Consider the following 17253-nt stretch of genomic DNA (forward strand, 5'->3'; position numbering starts at 1 on the left):
ATAACATACATTTTAGCATATTTGTATAATTTTTTAAATATGATGAATTATCAAACGTGTTTGAAAAAGTTAATGATGCCATCTATTGAAATATGAAGGGAGTGATATTATAAGTTTTTGTGGATTTTTACAATATAATACTTTGGAATTTTTTGACTAAAATTTTAAAGCTTTCATTATAGGGATGTTTTAGTCATTAGAGCAGAGTTATATAGTACTAATGGAGGTTAAAAGTACGGCATCGGCATTGATTATAATACTTTGGAATTTTTTGACTAAAATTTTAAAGCTTTCATTATAGGGATGTTTTAGTCATTAGAGCAGAGTTATATAGTATTAATGGAGGTTAAAAGTACGGCATCGGCATTGATAAATCATAAAAGTTAAGTAAAAGTAAATGACATATTATAGAACTTAACGGAATCAATGACAAATTATAGAATTAGATCAAAGTCAATGGTAGATTTTCTCCAAACTATCTTCATGTTCATACTCCATACATGTCATTGGTTCAAATCCATTTTTTTAAAAAAAACTTAGCTTCGGACCTTATAAAATACTACCTCCGTCCCAAATCCCAAAATAAGATCATTTTTCGTTTTTCGTATCCAACGTTTGACCATTTGTCTTATTTGAAAAATTTGTATAAAAACTTAAAAAAATTAGTCACGCATAAAGTGCTATTCATGTTTTATCATCTAGTAAGAAAAAAATATTAATCGTAAATTTTTTTTAAATAAGACGAATGGTCGGATACGGAAAAAAAATCTTATTTCGGAACGAAGATAGTATTATTTCTGCAACTTATGGTTGGCCTGAAAACAGTGGCCCACTCACCGGCTACAAGCTTGGAGGTGATGGCCTGATGGATGGGCCGGGCTGATTAGTATTGCAGCTGCCTTGTTTTCCCCCCTAAAAAGAGTAGGGAAGAAAATTTTCTGCTATTTAAAATCGGAGTCATCCATTCATTGCTCTTTATATTGTCCAGAACAGGCAACCACCGCCTACCCCGAAAAAGCTGAAAAAGAAAAATCGAAAGATTGGTTAGGACTAGGTGCTTTATGCTCGATCCACGCTATAGTTTCGTTGCAATGTAGATCATGTTACTAGTTTTAAAAGGAATATGAAAGAACCGTTTTATATGGTAGGACTTTTTAGCTTTATATAAATTCATTAATTGATAAATATATATAATTTTTATATATATATATATATATATAGATTCATTAGTATCTATATAAATTTAGATAAATGGAGGGAGTGCTAGTCTTAAAAAGAATGAATAGGGAAGAAAACGTTGTGTCCAGCATGAGTACATTTACAGTACGAGAAATGAGTCGCAATCATGTCCGTATACAGAACCGGTTTGCTGACCACTCCCAAAACTGGCAAGGGATGCCAAGAAAGGTAAAAAAAAAACTAGCAAATTCATATGCTTACTTCCCTCTTCAATTGACATTTCAATGACCTAAAAGGAGAGGGAGAGATGGTAGTGGACACCACCATTTTTCTACATAATTATCATGCAGCATTGCAATAAGTACAATCAGTTTTGTGCTGGGAAAAAAAGGCACAAGCACTACCCAGCCGAATGGCTATTATTATCATTATACCATATGCTTACCACTTGATTGTTTATTTCTGATCAGACACTTATCCTCTCATCACAATGTCTCACTGGTTGGAGACAAATATCCAATTTCAGTAATTGCATATGGCCCTACCCCTCTTAAGATATTTGGGCCTCAAGGTTTGAGCTCACTAATGCCTAAGTGGACAAGAGGCATAGAGCACATTAGGCCAATGACATGCTAGATCTTTCCAAATCTTGCTCATTAGTAGGACTAATTCTTTAATAGCATAGGGCTGCTTAACCTAATTGCTCCTCTCTTCTGTGATTCGCCAAGAGCACAAGGATTTGGTGAGACCATTTCGGTTTAGAGCAGAAAGTGAAGAGACAGACCGAATCCTGTGTTTAGCAACTGTTCAAGCCTAATTAAACAACTCCTCTGCACATGAAGGAATAGCAAGGATGGTTGTTCAGAGCCAAAGGTGATGCAAAAGGAAACGATCTGATTGGGGCCTGCATGGGTGCATGCATGAGTGGCATCATTGGAAAGATTGCTCATTTTGCCTTTTCATATCAAGTGCTAGGCTAGCTGACCATTTTCTTATATGATAGTGAACATAGGTGGATCAAAATACCCAGAGCTCATATCACATCATCCCTCTCTCTGTCTCAACTGTTTTCTGTTGTGCCGTAGGAAAAAAAATGATCAAAGCGATGATTTGAGTAAAATGCTTATATCATGTTATTAGTGTTCTAAAAATCAAGGCTAGAAAACAGAGTACGGTGAGAAAACCCCAAAATCCAACTACAAAATTCAGTATCAAGATTCAAATTTTGGCTAAAACTCATTATTCCTTGTGTGCTTATGACAGAGGCCGATGATGTAAAATAGTTCCATTATCTTAAAGAAAAACAGACAATGAAATCTTAAGTGAATGAGTTTGCAAGGCCATCCAGATCCAGGCATGCCCTGGAAAAAAGAAACCTTTCCAGTTCCTACTTAGAGACGACTGCCTGTTACCATATTGAGAAGACTCTTATCTTGCCTTTCCTTCTGCAGAGCTGGATCCCAGTGTATGTTTCTGTGAGCCTCCTACTGAAAAGGACCTAACCCTTGGCGAGTTGCGTGCCATGGGCAGGTTGCAATCATGGGGAGGCATGGCATGATCAAGCAGGCAGGCTTGCAATTCTCCCAACTGCACTTCATGATATTCTCCTGTCCAATTCACACCCGGGAAGCCAAAGAGAACAGGTTTTCCATCTTACTGAAAAGAAAAGAGAAAATATTCAGGCCTATGTGCCGCTGCCATCTTCTTCCTCTCTGACGACCAAGAAAGAGCTCACTGACCATGGCCGACATGGCTGTACAACGATCATGCTTGCAGCTGCCCGTTTTCTTCGCACAAGTCTGAACTTTCGAGTCTCGCACAATGCGATGTGTTTGCTTAGCTGACACTTCAGGCCTATTTGGGAAGCTTCTCTTACCTGTAGCTTTTCCTAAAAATTGTTTCTGTCAGAAGCTGCCCCAAACGGTTCACGGCTTCTTAGAATTTGTAGTTACATATTTTAAAAAATGAACTAAGAAGTCTGAAGCTGGGTTTAGGAGCTTTTCTAAATTCTCAGAAGCTGCCTACCAAACAGCTACTTCTTATAATGTAAAGCTCCTCCAAATAGGCCCTTCTTTTTTAAAAAAAAATTGAATCTGAAACTTCATCCGTTGCAGGTTGAAATGGAGACAAATTGAACTGATGTATGGGGGGATGAGGCGTTGAAGCATGGGGATCCTTGACTGAATCAAGGCTAGTTTTCAGTTTTTTTTTTCTCTTTGTCAAACCAGACCGTTGTAAATTGATTTTGTTCAGATTTGAATTGGAGCAATGTTGCTGCTTGACGTCAGGTATGACATGCTAGCCAATAATATGAGCTGGGAATGAACAAATCCACTTGGTTTTAGATAATCTGACTCTAAAGCTTACATATTGTTATTAATATTTGTAAGGTATATTTTATTATGTTGTTTTGAACTGCAAGAACTAGATTCATATATATGAATATCAACATAACGCAAATCAAATAGAAGTAAAACTTGGCAGAAAGTACAGTTCTTGGAACAAAGCTAGAGGTACTTTTGCTGGTCCAGAATATTGTGTTTTAATTACCATACTACTAAGCAAGAAAGTGGGTGAACAGAAATATACAAATCAGTATTAGTTGGATTAACAAACAATGGTGCTTCCAGCTTGCAAGAAATTTTATGCCACTCCCAATATTAAAATTGCTCTAGCCCTATGGATAACTAGTTAGCTGAAAGGAGGATACAAAGCACTTTCGCTGAACTTATAATATAAAGAATTCATACACATTTGTGGGAGATTCCCTGGAATCTATAAATTTATATCAGCTAAAATTTGACTTATATTTCTAGATACGCCTATTACCGGTTCACCTGAAAGAAAATTTGAAAATGAACTCAATGCATGGAGTCGTGGTCATGGATGGTATCTCCTGGAAGCAATCAGAAAATTTGTTAGAAGTGTACATGTCATCAAACCAGAATACTAAACAGAAAGGAGATATAGATCTTCACAAACTTAATGCAACTTGCAGCATTGCAAAATGATGGGATAAAATCATTACTGACAATACACAAACATCCTATCTTTATAATGATTGCTTAGATATAATTTCTCAAGAAAAGTGAAAAGGTTTGAAGTCCCCATATGCAGCCTTTGCTTGTCTTCCCAACTAGAACTAGATGAACTCCATCAAGCATGTATCCTGGTTTTTGGCTTCCAAGCAAAGCAAGCCATGCTATACCAAGCTAAAATGTTCTCCAGAAAGTGATCAAACAGTTTCATTCATTTGGTGATGATATAGATGTCATACCTGCCTAAGAGTTTTTTTATCATTCTTGAAAAAAATACCTCAGGATACTGGTACCTTGAGGTACCCAAAAAATTGTACTAAAACTCTTGGTATCTCGTGATACTTTTCAAGGATGATAAAAAAAGTACAATGCCTAAAGTTTAAAAGAGAGGCCAGAAATAGTTATCTATATATTTTTTTCAAAATTTTTCATAACTAAACCTGGTCATACATGTGCTCTCGAAGGTTTAAAATTCACTCTCATTCCTGACTTGATATTTTTGTGTCCAGTCGCCAACTCCAACCACCTTTCACATGTCTGAAGTTCTATTCCTAATGGCTTTCATTAGCATGAACAATTACAGGAGTTAGGAGGGGATAATTCCGGCCAATGGCAGCCATCGTTGTGATAGTATTAAAAATGCGTGCTTTCTCGTGTCACTAAAACAAAACCTCGATGTCTCTTGATTGGTGAGAACATGTACAGATGAGATCACTGGCTTTTTTTCCTTTTTTTTTTTTTTGAGAATGGTTGTTAACATCACTTAGGTCATGGCAAGTTTGTTGCTTCCAAAAATTATGCACGTCCTTCTCAAGCAAGTCCCAGATGAAAAATCTCATTCTTGACCCCATAAACTATGTTGTTAGCACTTGATGAATAGCGTATTTTCTTAACACGCCATCCATGTGAATGCCATCTCTTTTACAGATAACCAAATAAATAAAGATTTAGGATCAAACTATCACGGGAAAACCGAAACTGAAAAAAGAAAAACTTTGCAAAAAGGTGTCTGAAGTTTACAACACAACCATTTAGGCATCTTTGCAGGAATCTTGCCTTGCTTCTGCTAAAAAGAAGGGTCATCACGAGACTCTCCTAACAGACCAAACATTTTTCGCATTATTAAACGGCGATTTTTCTTCTCTTTTTTTATTTATTTGCAGAAACTGTTTTTGGATAGGAGAAAAAAATAGTCCACCTATTGATCAAATGTTTGAAAATTTTAATTTTATCGATCAAATCCGATCACTTCTATTAGATGATAATTTGAAGACATACATGCAAGTCAAAAATCTTATGCACGCCATTCTCTCGACCCCACATGCATTACGTGCGTGTTTGACAGAAAAATAAAAAATCAAACGTTTGATCAATAGTAAAACTAGAAAAAAAATGGATTCCTTTCCGTTGGAGCAATAGTAGATTGGCACATTTCTCGGTGCACATACAGCAAAATCTAGTGAGACCGATGGTCCCTGGGCTATTAGCCTTCTAGAGCAGGTACAATAGCATGTGATAAGCATATTTTAATGAGATAAGAGGAGAGAAGAAGAGAGATGAGTTACTAATTTGTAATCAGCTGCACACTGACTCCAAGACAGTGTATGTATGATATGTGGGACCATGTACTAATGTTTTGTAGGTAACTATTGTATGAATTGGCTATTAGATTAACTATAGATAAATTGGAGCTAATAGTTGGCTATACTATTGAACTTACTCTTAATTTGCAGTTTTGCACAGTGCTGATCCTAACAATTACTGTACATGGTCACAAGCAGTAAGGCGTGCTTATGCCTAAAAAAGGAGAGACTATTGTACGGCCTGAGTTTATTATGCTGAAATGCTCTAAAGTGGGATTTAGCTTTGCTTAAATCAGAAGCTGATGGTGCAAGATAATATATTTTACACAGAGCTTTTAAGAGTGAGGCTGTACTTGAATGATCTAGCACTTGACTAATAGCATCATTTTGGAATCATAAGCCCTCTTTTGGAAGACACACACAAACAAAAAATGATGACTGCGCAAAAAAGGGAATATTTTGTGTTTCCAAAGAGAACTAGAAGAAGTAGACAGTGTGTACACTGCAGTACGTAAACCTCATTCGACTCTCATAAATATTTGTCAGGTTTTCGTCGATTATTCAGTTAGTATATTAGGTCCGGTAGGCACAGCGTGGTTGACAAAGACGTACTGTAGTAGTAATGCCATAAACTTATTCTAATACGAATTAAACTGTCAAAGTTCCAGAAAATATTAATTGAATGTTGTTTTAACCTTGCACATTTATGACAAAACTATTTTTTTTTGTTGTTGATCTGACAAGACCATTTTTGTCCTGAAATCTACCGCCTTTATCCCGTGACGTAAGAATTCCCGGAGCCTTTTGGGTATTAAAGATTGGTGAGATTAAATGAGCTATGGCTGTAAACTTGTAATTAGTTGAGACAATAAAAACAACAGGTTAAGAAATTACTATAGTATTGTAAACACTAAGGGTTGCTTTGTTTTTAGAATATATTATATGTTACTGTATTTTTATGGCGGTTGCTATTTATGTTTACAAGTTTTTTTACGGTCTTTGAGAATATATCAGGAGATATTAAAATTTTAGTATAAAGTTTAATACATACCTACTCAAGGACGTAAACTGATCTTAGTTTTATTTTACACTAAAATTTTAAGTACCTTTTTTATCTACTCAGTTACTTTAGAATTGCTTTTATGTTTAATGGACGGAGCTGGTCATGTTCATTAAGGTTGGTCAACTTTGACAAATTCCGAATTACTCAAGTAAAACATTGTTTCGATCCCATATTGTATAATAGAGTTGACCTAGGCAATATTTTTGGCTAGTTTTGTCGTGTGTTTAGATGTATATATCGAAAAATAACCACTGTCTCCACCCGTTTCAAATACCTATCATCTTATAACTTTAGCACCTCAAACCATTCTCGTTATTTATTCACGTTAAGCGATTAAATTAATTAAACCATCTTTCTAAATAACTGATTGGTTCTAATACTATAAAATGATTAAAATTATAAAATTCATATTTTTGTATTTGATGTAAAATTTAGATTAAAAATATTTATATTTTGAAACGCGCCGAGTACCCATAAAACGACCGGGAGTGTGTGTGCACCGTATAAACTCCGTTCCAAAATAAAAGAATTTTTTGAATAGAATTTTTAACTCTTCGTCTTATTGAAAAATTTTTATAATTAATATTTTTATTGTTACTATATGATAAAGTATAAATAGTAATTTACATATGATTATTTTTTATTTTTAATAAATTTTTTTAAAAAAACGGATGGTTAAACGCTAAACCTATAAAACCCAGAAATTTCAGAAATTATTTTTTTTGACGGATCAGTATTTACCTGGGTGGCATGTCGGCGGCGCACGCTGCCGTGGCTGCTGCAGGCGTGCGTGGCCTCGGGCCCCGTTTGCGGGTGGAGCAGCGTCTTTGCGCGCAAGCCGCTGCGATCGCACGCGGGGAGCCTATCCTATCTGCGATCGCTGAAGGAAGAGGGGACGAGGCGAGCTGACGCCCCCGCGTGCGCGCGACGGGTGTCCCGCCCTCCGCGACACGCGCCCTCCCTCCCGCCCGCGACTTTCCGGCGCCGTGGCTTTTCGCTCCCGTCCCCTCCCCCTCGTCGAGCTGCCGATCCGGTCCCGGAGACGTCAGTTCGGTCAACAACGAAGAAGTAACGTTTGAATTCTTAAATATAAATTTAAAATTAATTTTGAGTTTTTTTTACGTAGTTTATTTTTTTTTACCACATGGTTATACGTTACACAACCGAGAACTTTCAAATGAACATGTTTGGTCGATCACAGCATCATCTCCACAAAGACCATAACACAAAACACATAATATTGACCTGCACTACGTATTATAGCCAGTGGCTGTGTGTGTGGATCTTATCACATCAGATGTTTAGTCGTTAATTAGAAGTATTAAATATAGATTGATAATAAAATTAATTACATAAATAAAAGCTATTTTATTAGACAAAATTTTTAAGCCTAATTAATCTACAATTATTAAATGTTTATTGTAACATCATATTCGTTAATCATGGATTAATTAGGCTCAATAGATTCGTCTCACGAAATAGTTCAGAGTATGTGGTGGGTTTTATTAATAGTCTATATTTAATATTTCTAATTAGTGTTCAAAAATATTTGATGTGATATGAAAAAAGTTCGAAGAAAACGTCTAAGTATATACTTAAACAACAATATCCCCCGCCCAAAGAGAAACAAACACAAGAGTACTAAGGTTCCACGCAGGCATATACAAGTTATACAATACACACATGGCCCACCAGCAACATATAAAACTCATGAGTAGTAAATAAGGGGTTGTTCAGTTCCTAAAATTTTCATCCAAAAATATCATATTAAATGTTTGAACATCTAAATAGAGTATTAAACGTAGATAAAATAGAAAACTAATTGTACCGTGAGAAATCGTGAGACAAATCTTTTGAGCCTAATTAGTACGTGATTAGTCATAAGTGCGACAGTACCTCGCATGCGCTAATAACGAATTAATTAAGCTCAAAAGATTCGTCTTGCGGTTTATAGTTCAACCGTAAAATTTATTTTTTTATTCATATCGAAAAACTCTTTCTAACATCTGATTTAATGTAACGTACAATAAATTTTTATTTCTCCAACGAAACACCCTTAGACGAGACAATGCACGCACAAGATCAAATAAGTTTGGAGCAGCCCAATAAAATAAACAAAACTACACCCATGCATGGGCCCACCTTGCAAGTTGAATTAAACAACCACTCATCTCTGCTTCTCCCTCTCATGGTCTCATGGCCATGGCGCCTCCATTTGCATCGTCGACAAGCTAGCACCACCACCACCTCGTCGGCGTCTTCCTCTTGCGTGTGATTGGCTCCACGAGTAACCCTAATTCGGAAGAGCAGTGGTGCTTGGCTCTCTATGTATCGGCGCTAGCTCCTCCGGCCATGCCTCACCGACGCCGCTTGCCTAACCCGGGGCCGTCGCCTGCGGTACACCACCACCTCGCCGCCGACGACACGCGGCTGCCGCTGCTCACCGACTACGCGCTGCTGCAGGCCGTCGACGCCGCGGCGGTAGCAGTAGCATCGGCTGCCCCGCCGGCCTCCGCGGAGTGGAGCGCCGGGAGCGGCTTCACCGGCACCGACGACCCGGCCACCGCCACCACCACCACGGCCTCCACCGCCACGGCGCCGACGTCGACCCTCGGGGCGCCTTCGTCGAACGCCGCCGCGGGGGGAGGCAGGGACACGTGGGTCCGCCGCGCGAGGGAGAGCTATTACCTCCAGCTCTCCCTCGCCATCCGCCTCACCTCCGAGGCCTTCCTCGCCGGCGTCCCGCCCGAGCTCCTCCTCCGCTGCGGCGCCGGCGACGCCGACCACCGCGCCGTCGCTGACGTCTCCGCCGATGCCGCCGCCGTCTCCTACCGGCTTTGGGTGGGTACTACACAGCTAACCTTTGGTCTTACCACCATGACACGACACGCATCCTAGCAGCTCAAGAAAGAGAAGCACAAAATCATTTTGAACCTTCTCTTCTGTGCAAATTTCAAACTTCTTACTTCTTAAATTCTCCCTGCAAGAAAAAAGTTCTTTTTTCAGCTCGTTTTACTGATTCGGGGCATTCATAATTTTCTGGAAATTTTCGTTTTAATCACCAATTCAGCTGTGCAGTTTTGCAACCTCTAGATCGATGTTAATTAACTAAAAGTTCTGTACTAATCGCAAACGGTGCAGTCTGTTGACTCCAATCTGTTCTCCAACGAAGTCTTCATGCTGATGCTCACTGCACATTGTATATATCATATTATACAGTTTAATTAGGGTTTGTATATTGCAAGTTGCAGGTAGCATATTGAGGCGTGTAAACCTTCTAGCACCTCCCTAATCATGCCTCTAACCACACTGAAAAATACTGTTTAATTAATCAATCCATCCTTTAGGATAGCAACAACTACAACTAGCTAAGTAGTGATCAATAGAACAGCACTGGTAGCTTATAACTGTTTCTGAGTTTGATTGAGAGTAATTACTAATTACTTAGCAATAACGAAATGATGTTATCAATGATCTTCGATGATGGATTGATCAGGTGAATGGGTGCTTATCGTGGGGCGATAGGATCGGGCACGGGTTCTACAACATACTCGGGGTGGACCCGCACGTGTGGGCGATGTGCAACGCGGCGGCGGAGGACGGCCGGCGGCTGCCGACGCTGGCGGCGCTGCGGGCGGTGGACAGCGGCGAGTCGTCGCTGCTGGAGGTGGTGCTCGTCGACCAGTGCGCCGACGCGGCGCTCGCCGACCTCGAGCGCCGGGCGCTCGACCTCTGCCGCGACGCCGGCCTGTCGCTCGACCTCGTCCGCCGCCTCGCCGTCCTCGTCTCCGACCACATGGGGTAATTAATAATTAATTAATCGCGCTTATTGCTATTAATTAATTCCTTGCATGCTGCTTACTTATTTGTTTTAGAAAAAGGTTGACGTGATCATGATAAGCATGAACGGGTCAGGAGTTCGTCACTTCCCTTATCCAAAAACAAATAAAAATCAAGCCGCGGTGTTTGCAATTTTGGTCCGATATTTCAGAGCCCCTTGACATGAAACTATTTCTCTCTATATTTTTTTTTGAATTTAGTCAGTTTCAGTCAAATTTTGTTCTTTTCGAAAAAAAAATTCTAAATTTTCGGTGTTTGGAGAGTAAATATGCGGCACGAAATTGCAAGCCCTGAGAAGTGCTGTGGATGCAACCGTGAATGTGATTAATTTTACAGAACTCAGCAAGTCAACAAGCTCGATCGATCGTCCCCGTGAAAACATTGGCACCGACGAACACGTGAACACCGCTTCATTTTCAGTAATAAAGTGAGTGAGTTAATTAATCTAGGGCTGCGTTCGTTAGGGAGAGGGGTAAGTTAACTTATTCGGCACGGAAATAGACTAATATGATTTTTTAAAACAACTTTTATATAGAAATTTTTTATAAAAAATACACCGTTTAATAGTTCGGGAAACGTGTACGCGGAAAACGAGAGAGATAAGATAATTTATCATGACTAGCGAACGCGGCCTAGGTATAGTACGCTACGGCCCGTATGAAACGCAGTACGCCGCGACTTAATTGGTTGCATCTGCTTCTTAGTTGGTACTGGAATGCACAGTGTCTCACCATGCATCTACACTCTAGGCACACACAAGGAAGTCAAGAACCATATGCTCAAATGCTCAAATCATTAGTTACTATTTCATCCGTACAATAAATATTGATTAATGTATGTTATATGTAAATAGTTCAGATTTATTAGCATCTATATAAATATATATGATGATAGGTCCTACGTCATAAAATATAAGCATGCACCAACTGATCTAGCGACTCTTGGTCGGGGAGCGCAAATAGGATCCTATGTGATATTGCTCATTAATATCTAGTCTCACGTGTCAGTGAGAAATACTGCTCGGAGGATCTAGAGCCTGGGTAGTTACTTAGTATAAAGTTTGTGTTTTGTTCGACAAAGCTTCAAATTCTTCGGATAATGGCTTGCTTGACATCTCCACTCTTTTCGGTTATTTTATCAGATTATATTATCGTGGATTATTTGCACCGCGCTCTAAAGGTATGTTTCTAAAAAAAATATCTATTTACATAGAAATTAAGTTTGCGTTTTGTTCGACAAAGATTCAAACACTTCTAGTTCATCGACAATGGCACGCCTGACATCCCCGTTCTTCTCGATTACTTTACCAAGTTATCATCGTGGATTATATCCACCCGTCTCTAAAAATTATGTTTCCTCAAAAACTTTTATTGTGTTAATTATATCAATTGTGCAGGGGAGCATTGCGGTCGGAGGACGGGGACCTGTTCATGCGGTGGAAGGCGGTGAGCAAGCAGCTGAGGAAGCGGAACAGGTGCGTCGTCGTCCCCATCGGCAGCCTCTCCATCGGCTTCTGCCGCCACCGCGCCATCCTCTTCAAGCTGCTCGCCGATTCCGTCGGCCTGCCATGCCGGATCGCGCAGGGCTGCAAGTTCTGCTCCGCGCCTCACCGGTCGTCCTGCCTCGTCAAGATCGAAAACGAGAGAAGGTTTGTAAGGTCGGTCGATCCGCACACGTATATAGGTTGCGTTCTTTTTTCATTAGATTATTTACTAGCTTTTGCGTGCTCACTTTCTAAACTAATAAACACTAAAAAAAATTTATATAGAAGTTGATCATCTCATGTTTCTAAAGTAGATTTTTAATTTTATAGTGCTTTTTTAAAATTAATTTTATAGTAATTAATTCAATCGTTTATACTATGAAATAATAATCACAAAATCAGACAATATTTCATCTTCATCTAACAAAAGAATGCAACCACATTCTTCTTTTTTTCTCACGTTCATCCTCCGATGTACTGCCTCCCATTTTTAATGTTTAATATCATTGAATTTTGAATTTATATTTGATCATTTGTCTTATTTAAAAATTTATGCAAATAAAAATATATTATAATAAAACATAAATGATTCTAATCGGATATCCCTCTTTTTGCATGTCATTCAACTGCTTGTGAAAAAAATGACAATATTTATTAATATGTGATATAACCCTTTACAAACATACGTGTCCTAATTCAATCTCTATAACTTGTAACAAAAAAAGACAAATTTAATTATGATTGCTATGCATATATTCAGAGTTATATTTGTTTATTTGTTGCAATTTGTAGAAGTCAATTTGGCCCTGCATGTTTGTATAGTTATATCATATATTAATTTATCCTATTAATTTGTTTTTAATTTTTATAGTCGTATATATAACATGCAAGAGATAAAGGGATGTTGAGGGTTTAAAGAGTTTGTCGTGCTAAAACTACATTTAATAATAGCACACATCAGAAACAAATATAATTAATAAATGTATTTTTAATATGATAAATGGTCAAACAAAAATTCGAAAGTCAACGAACGTTAAATTCGGAAGTCAACGAATGTCAAATATTAAAAATGTATCGTTGTAGCAGATAATTGAACCTCGCTGGCTGATTGCAGGGAGTACGTCGTCGACCTCGTCGTTGAGCCAGGAAGGCTCAGCAGTCCAGACTCATCGATCAACGGCCAGTTGCTCTCCTACGTGCCTTCACCTTTCAAGACCTCCTGTACAATGGGTTCTGCAAACTACGCAACACCGGTTGCTTCACGGAATCACACCATAGCTGAAGATAGTCACAGCTCGATACTGTCAAATCCTCAGTATACAGGTGCAGATCATTCTTCCTCCCCAATAAATATGTTCTTGGCACATTCTGATTAGCCATTTATTTAATCCTGTGTGCTGCATACAGTTGCTAAGCACTGTGTTGCCGAGGAGAAGAGCTCTGCTCAGGTAACCAGCAAGGAAGCCATGCTGCCAAAACGCAGTCAGATCACGCTGAACGGCAACTGCAACAACATGGAAGTATTCGATGTGTCGAAGCAGCTGAAGGCGATGGAGATGGGCTCCAAGAATGGAGATAAGGAGAACATCACCGGTGCCACGCCTCTGAAACGGCTGAGCATTGAGCCGTCTTTCGCCGTGGATTGGCTCGAGATATCATGGGACGAGCTCGAGCTCAAGGAACGCGTAGGCGCCGGTACTTCTTTTACCTCCAGGGTTTCTTACTGACTTGCTGCATGATGGGATGAAATCTGATCACTGCTGAATGCAATGCAGGTTCATTTGGGACTGTGTATCGTGCTGATTGGCATGGCTCGGTAAGTACATTATACTTTTGGTTCATTTGTGTAAGCTCGGTTACCTTTGGACATCATAAATTTGAGGTGGTAGATTTGAATCTGCACTTCTGTAGGATGTTGCGGTGAAGGTGCTTACAGATCAGGATGTCGGCGAAGCACAGCTGAAGGAATTCCTTAGAGAGGTCACTGCACTGTTTTTTTTTTTTGGTTCTTTCAAACTTGAATTGGTTGTTCCTTTGAATCAATCACAGTCAGTTCCATCCCTTCAACTCAGGAATTGTTTCTTACCACTACAGATTGCAATCATGAAGCGCGTTCGCCATCCAAATGTGGTGTTGTTCATGGGTGCAGTGACAAAATGCCCACATTTGTCGATAGTAACAGAGTACTTGCCCAGGTAAACCTCCCTAAATTTCAGTTATCACACCTATGATAGCTTTCTCTCCATTAAATAAACTCTCAAAACAGAGGGAGCCTCTTCCGTCTCATCAACAAGGCATCTACGGGAGAAATGCTCGATTTGAGGCGTCGTTTGCGCATGGCGTTAGACGTCGTATGTATCACAATAATTTTCCTTCTCTTCTACACATTGGATGCTCCTGAAATGTTACTGGTTTCTCTCAATAATGTTCACCATGCTTTGTTTGGAATGCAGGCGAAAGGCATCAACTATCTCCACTGCCTAAATCCTCCGATTGTACATTGGGATTTGAAGACACCAAACATGCTGGTGGATAAGAACTGGTCTGTGAAGGTTGGTTCTAAATTCAACTCCCATATAGTACAGCGAGATCGAAAACAAAAATTCTACCTTTTTGTCTCTTTACTGTCATTGTATACGGACTTCAGGTAGGTGACTTTGGCTTGTCCAGATTTAAGGCGAATACCTTCATATCATCCAAATCAGTCGCTGGAACTGTAAGTTCTCATATGAATCCCCAAGCTTTTAAAATAGCAATCGGCCATTGTAATTATTGGCTTTGATCATCTGATATTCCTTAAACTGCAGCCAGAATGGATGGCACCAGAATTTCTTCGTGGCGAGCCATCAAACGAGAAGTGCGATGTGTACAGCTTTGGAGTGATCTTATGGGAGCTCATGACAATGCAGCAACCATGGAGTGGCCTAAGCCCTGCACAAGTAGCTGCCTCAACCTTCTCTTTTACTCTGGTCCTGCATTGTGTACAGCGGGTGTGGTTTGTGATGCAGCAGAGCAACCTTTGCAGGTTGTAGGAGCAGTTGCATTCCAGAACAGAAAGCTCCCAATTCCACAAGATACAGTCCCTGAGCTGGCTGCTCTTGTTGAATCCTGTTGGGATGAGTAAGCACTGTCGCTTTGAAGAAATTCTTTCCAAGACAATTTTTCTCTCTCTTGATTTCATGCTATGTTCAGATCAACACCTTTGTTAGAGAGTGATTTTGCTTTCCTTTTTCTCAGTGATCCAAGGCAACGGCCGTCGTTTTCGAGCATCGTGGACACGCTGAAGAAGTTGCTCAAATCGATGCTCGGTGGTTCATGACGAATGTTTCTGAAGATTGTTGGTCACCTTTTTGGCTTTTTGGCTCTGTGTGTTAGTCTACAGCAAACAATCAGTTCATCTGTTTGCCTTCAGGCATCTGAGTGCTCTAACAGAAAGGAGAGGCTAGCTGAAGCAGCACAAGCTCAATGCTGCACCGAGTTCGTTAGGTCACCATTTTCTTTCTTCGTTTTCCGCATGAGAATCCAATAAAAATAATTGTGTTTTTTCTGCTCCTCTGTTTTTTTTTCTCGAAAGCGCAAAAGCCTTGCACGGAGGAATGCTCCTCTGTTTCTCTGGAGTGCATCTTGTACAGTGCATTCAAATTGAAATTGTTGTGCATAATTCAGATGGTCATGATTGGCTCGATCTGCTACAAAATGTCCTTTTTGAAATTATCCCACAGGAGAAAAGGAAATCATTTTGATATCAGACAGGATCACATGATAAGCCTACAGTATAGAAGCAATGGGCATCATATAAATCAATCTGGATGACGACATGATGTAGAATGATCATACGAACAATTTGGGAGCAATCACAATAAACCCTCAACCCTAACTTCCATAAAACCTAAAACATCCGCGCAATCATAGATATACAGAATGCTCATCAAAATCCGTCAACCCCGTAATCCTGATCAGACTGAGATCGAAAAGCACCAAACTCACAGCCATCATCAATCACTCGCGCTACAGTCCACCAACCAAGCACAAAAAAAACCCCAAAACGAGCGCTATAAAAAGAAAAAAAAAAACAACGAAAACAGCACCGGCCCTCCTGCCATTGCAGCCAGATCGCGTCTCCGGACCACCCTACTGGTTTCCATTCCCCGCAAAAGGACATGAGGCGGTGCCTGTGCGGTGTACCTTGAGCTCCGCGAGGAGGGCGGCGCAGGAGTGGAGATCCCCCCTCGCGCACGCGAAGTCGAGCCCCGCCAGCTTGCTGCTCACCTCCCGCCTCCGGCAATGGCAGTGGCCCCCCCCCCCCCCCCCTCTCTCTCTCTTCCTTGCTGCCCTCGCTTTTTTCTTACCGCACGGGAGTCGCTGCGGAGTACTCCCAGCCGCCGGATGGGGAATCGACGGCTCAGATGGAGTGACGGGAGTTTCGTGAAAATACAAATACGTTTTTCGTAGTCTTAATGGGTAAATGTTTCAGGGAGTGATTGAATTACGTTTTCAGAGTTTAAAGGCGGATTTGCTAATGGCGCTTTCAGGCTCAAAGTCGATGAGATGGCGAGCAAAAAGGGATTTTTATTGGTGGAGGTGCGGGGAATCGAACCCCGTGCCTCTCGCATGCGAAGCGAGCGCTCTACCATATGAGCTACACCCCCCACGATTACATGATAACACATCATTGCTTAAAAATGTAAATATTCTCATATAACAGTCCCGCCCCCTGCCAACCACACTATAAAAATATAGTGGTATAGCTAACTATTACGCAGTAGTTATTAATTTATTTATACTGAAACTATTAAGTACGATAGGTTAACTATGAGGTTGATTATATTGTTCTTTTTCGCCGGGCCAATCTGTGTTTTTTTTCAATCTTGGTACACGTTCGGTAGTTGGGCAGTTGGCTTAAAGACTTAAAACAGTTGGGCGAGATTTAATTAAATGGAAATACGTACACATCAGAAAAGCAGCGTTATATATATGCACGCCCTTTATGTTATCCACTAGAACATGCATGCAAAGTACAGGGTGTTTACTGTCATGCATCCAACTATTTTTTTTTCCAAAAAAAAT

At 40.0% G+C, this 17253-nt stretch overlaps 1 protein-coding gene and 1 non-coding gene across 2 annotated transcripts; one reads left to right on the plus strand and one right to left on the minus strand.

The window, feature by feature from the left end:
* Window positions 1–9025: 9025 nt before the first annotated feature.
* LOC102712254 (serine/threonine-protein kinase CTR1) lies at window positions 9026–15910 on the plus strand. The gene is made up of 14 exons (XM_006653691.3): window positions 9026–9704; window positions 10360–10664; window positions 12100–12360; window positions 13301–13509; window positions 13594–13881; window positions 13962–14002; window positions 14098–14166; window positions 14281–14381; window positions 14453–14537; window positions 14640–14738; window positions 14834–14902; window positions 14994–15125; window positions 15212–15306; window positions 15424–15910. Exons 1-14 carry the CDS (start codon window positions 9216–9218, stop codon window positions 15503–15505), a joined length of 2325 nt encoding a protein of 774 aa, XP_006653754.2. The 5' UTR covers window positions 9026–9215; the 3' UTR covers window positions 15506–15910.
* An 852-nt stretch (window positions 15911–16762) lies between these two features.
* On the minus strand, window positions 16763–16835 carry TRNAA-CGC. Its single transcript has one exon. It is a non-coding gene; the product is annotated as a tRNA-Ala (tRNA).
* Window positions 16836–17253: the final 418 nt, after the last annotated feature.

The sequence above is a fragment of the Oryza brachyantha genome, chromosome 4, assembly GCF_000231095.2.
Source record: "Oryza brachyantha chromosome 4, ObraRS2, whole genome shotgun sequence".
Taxonomy (NCBI): Eukaryota; Viridiplantae; Streptophyta; class Magnoliopsida; order Poales; family Poaceae; genus Oryza; species Oryza brachyantha.

Coding starts and splice junctions, on each gene's coding strand:
- LOC102712254 (XM_006653691.3), top strand. CDS start 9,216: ATGCCTCACCGACGCCGCTTGCCTAACCCGGGGCCGTCGCCTGCGGTA. Junction 10,665..12,099: donor CTCGTCTCCGACCACATGGG/GTAATTAATAAT, acceptor TCAATTGTGCAG/GGGAGCATTGCGGTCGGAGG. Junction 14,903..14,993: donor CCAAATCAGTCGCTGGAACT/GTAAGTTCTCAT, acceptor CTTAAACTGCAG/CCAGAATGGATGGCACCAGA.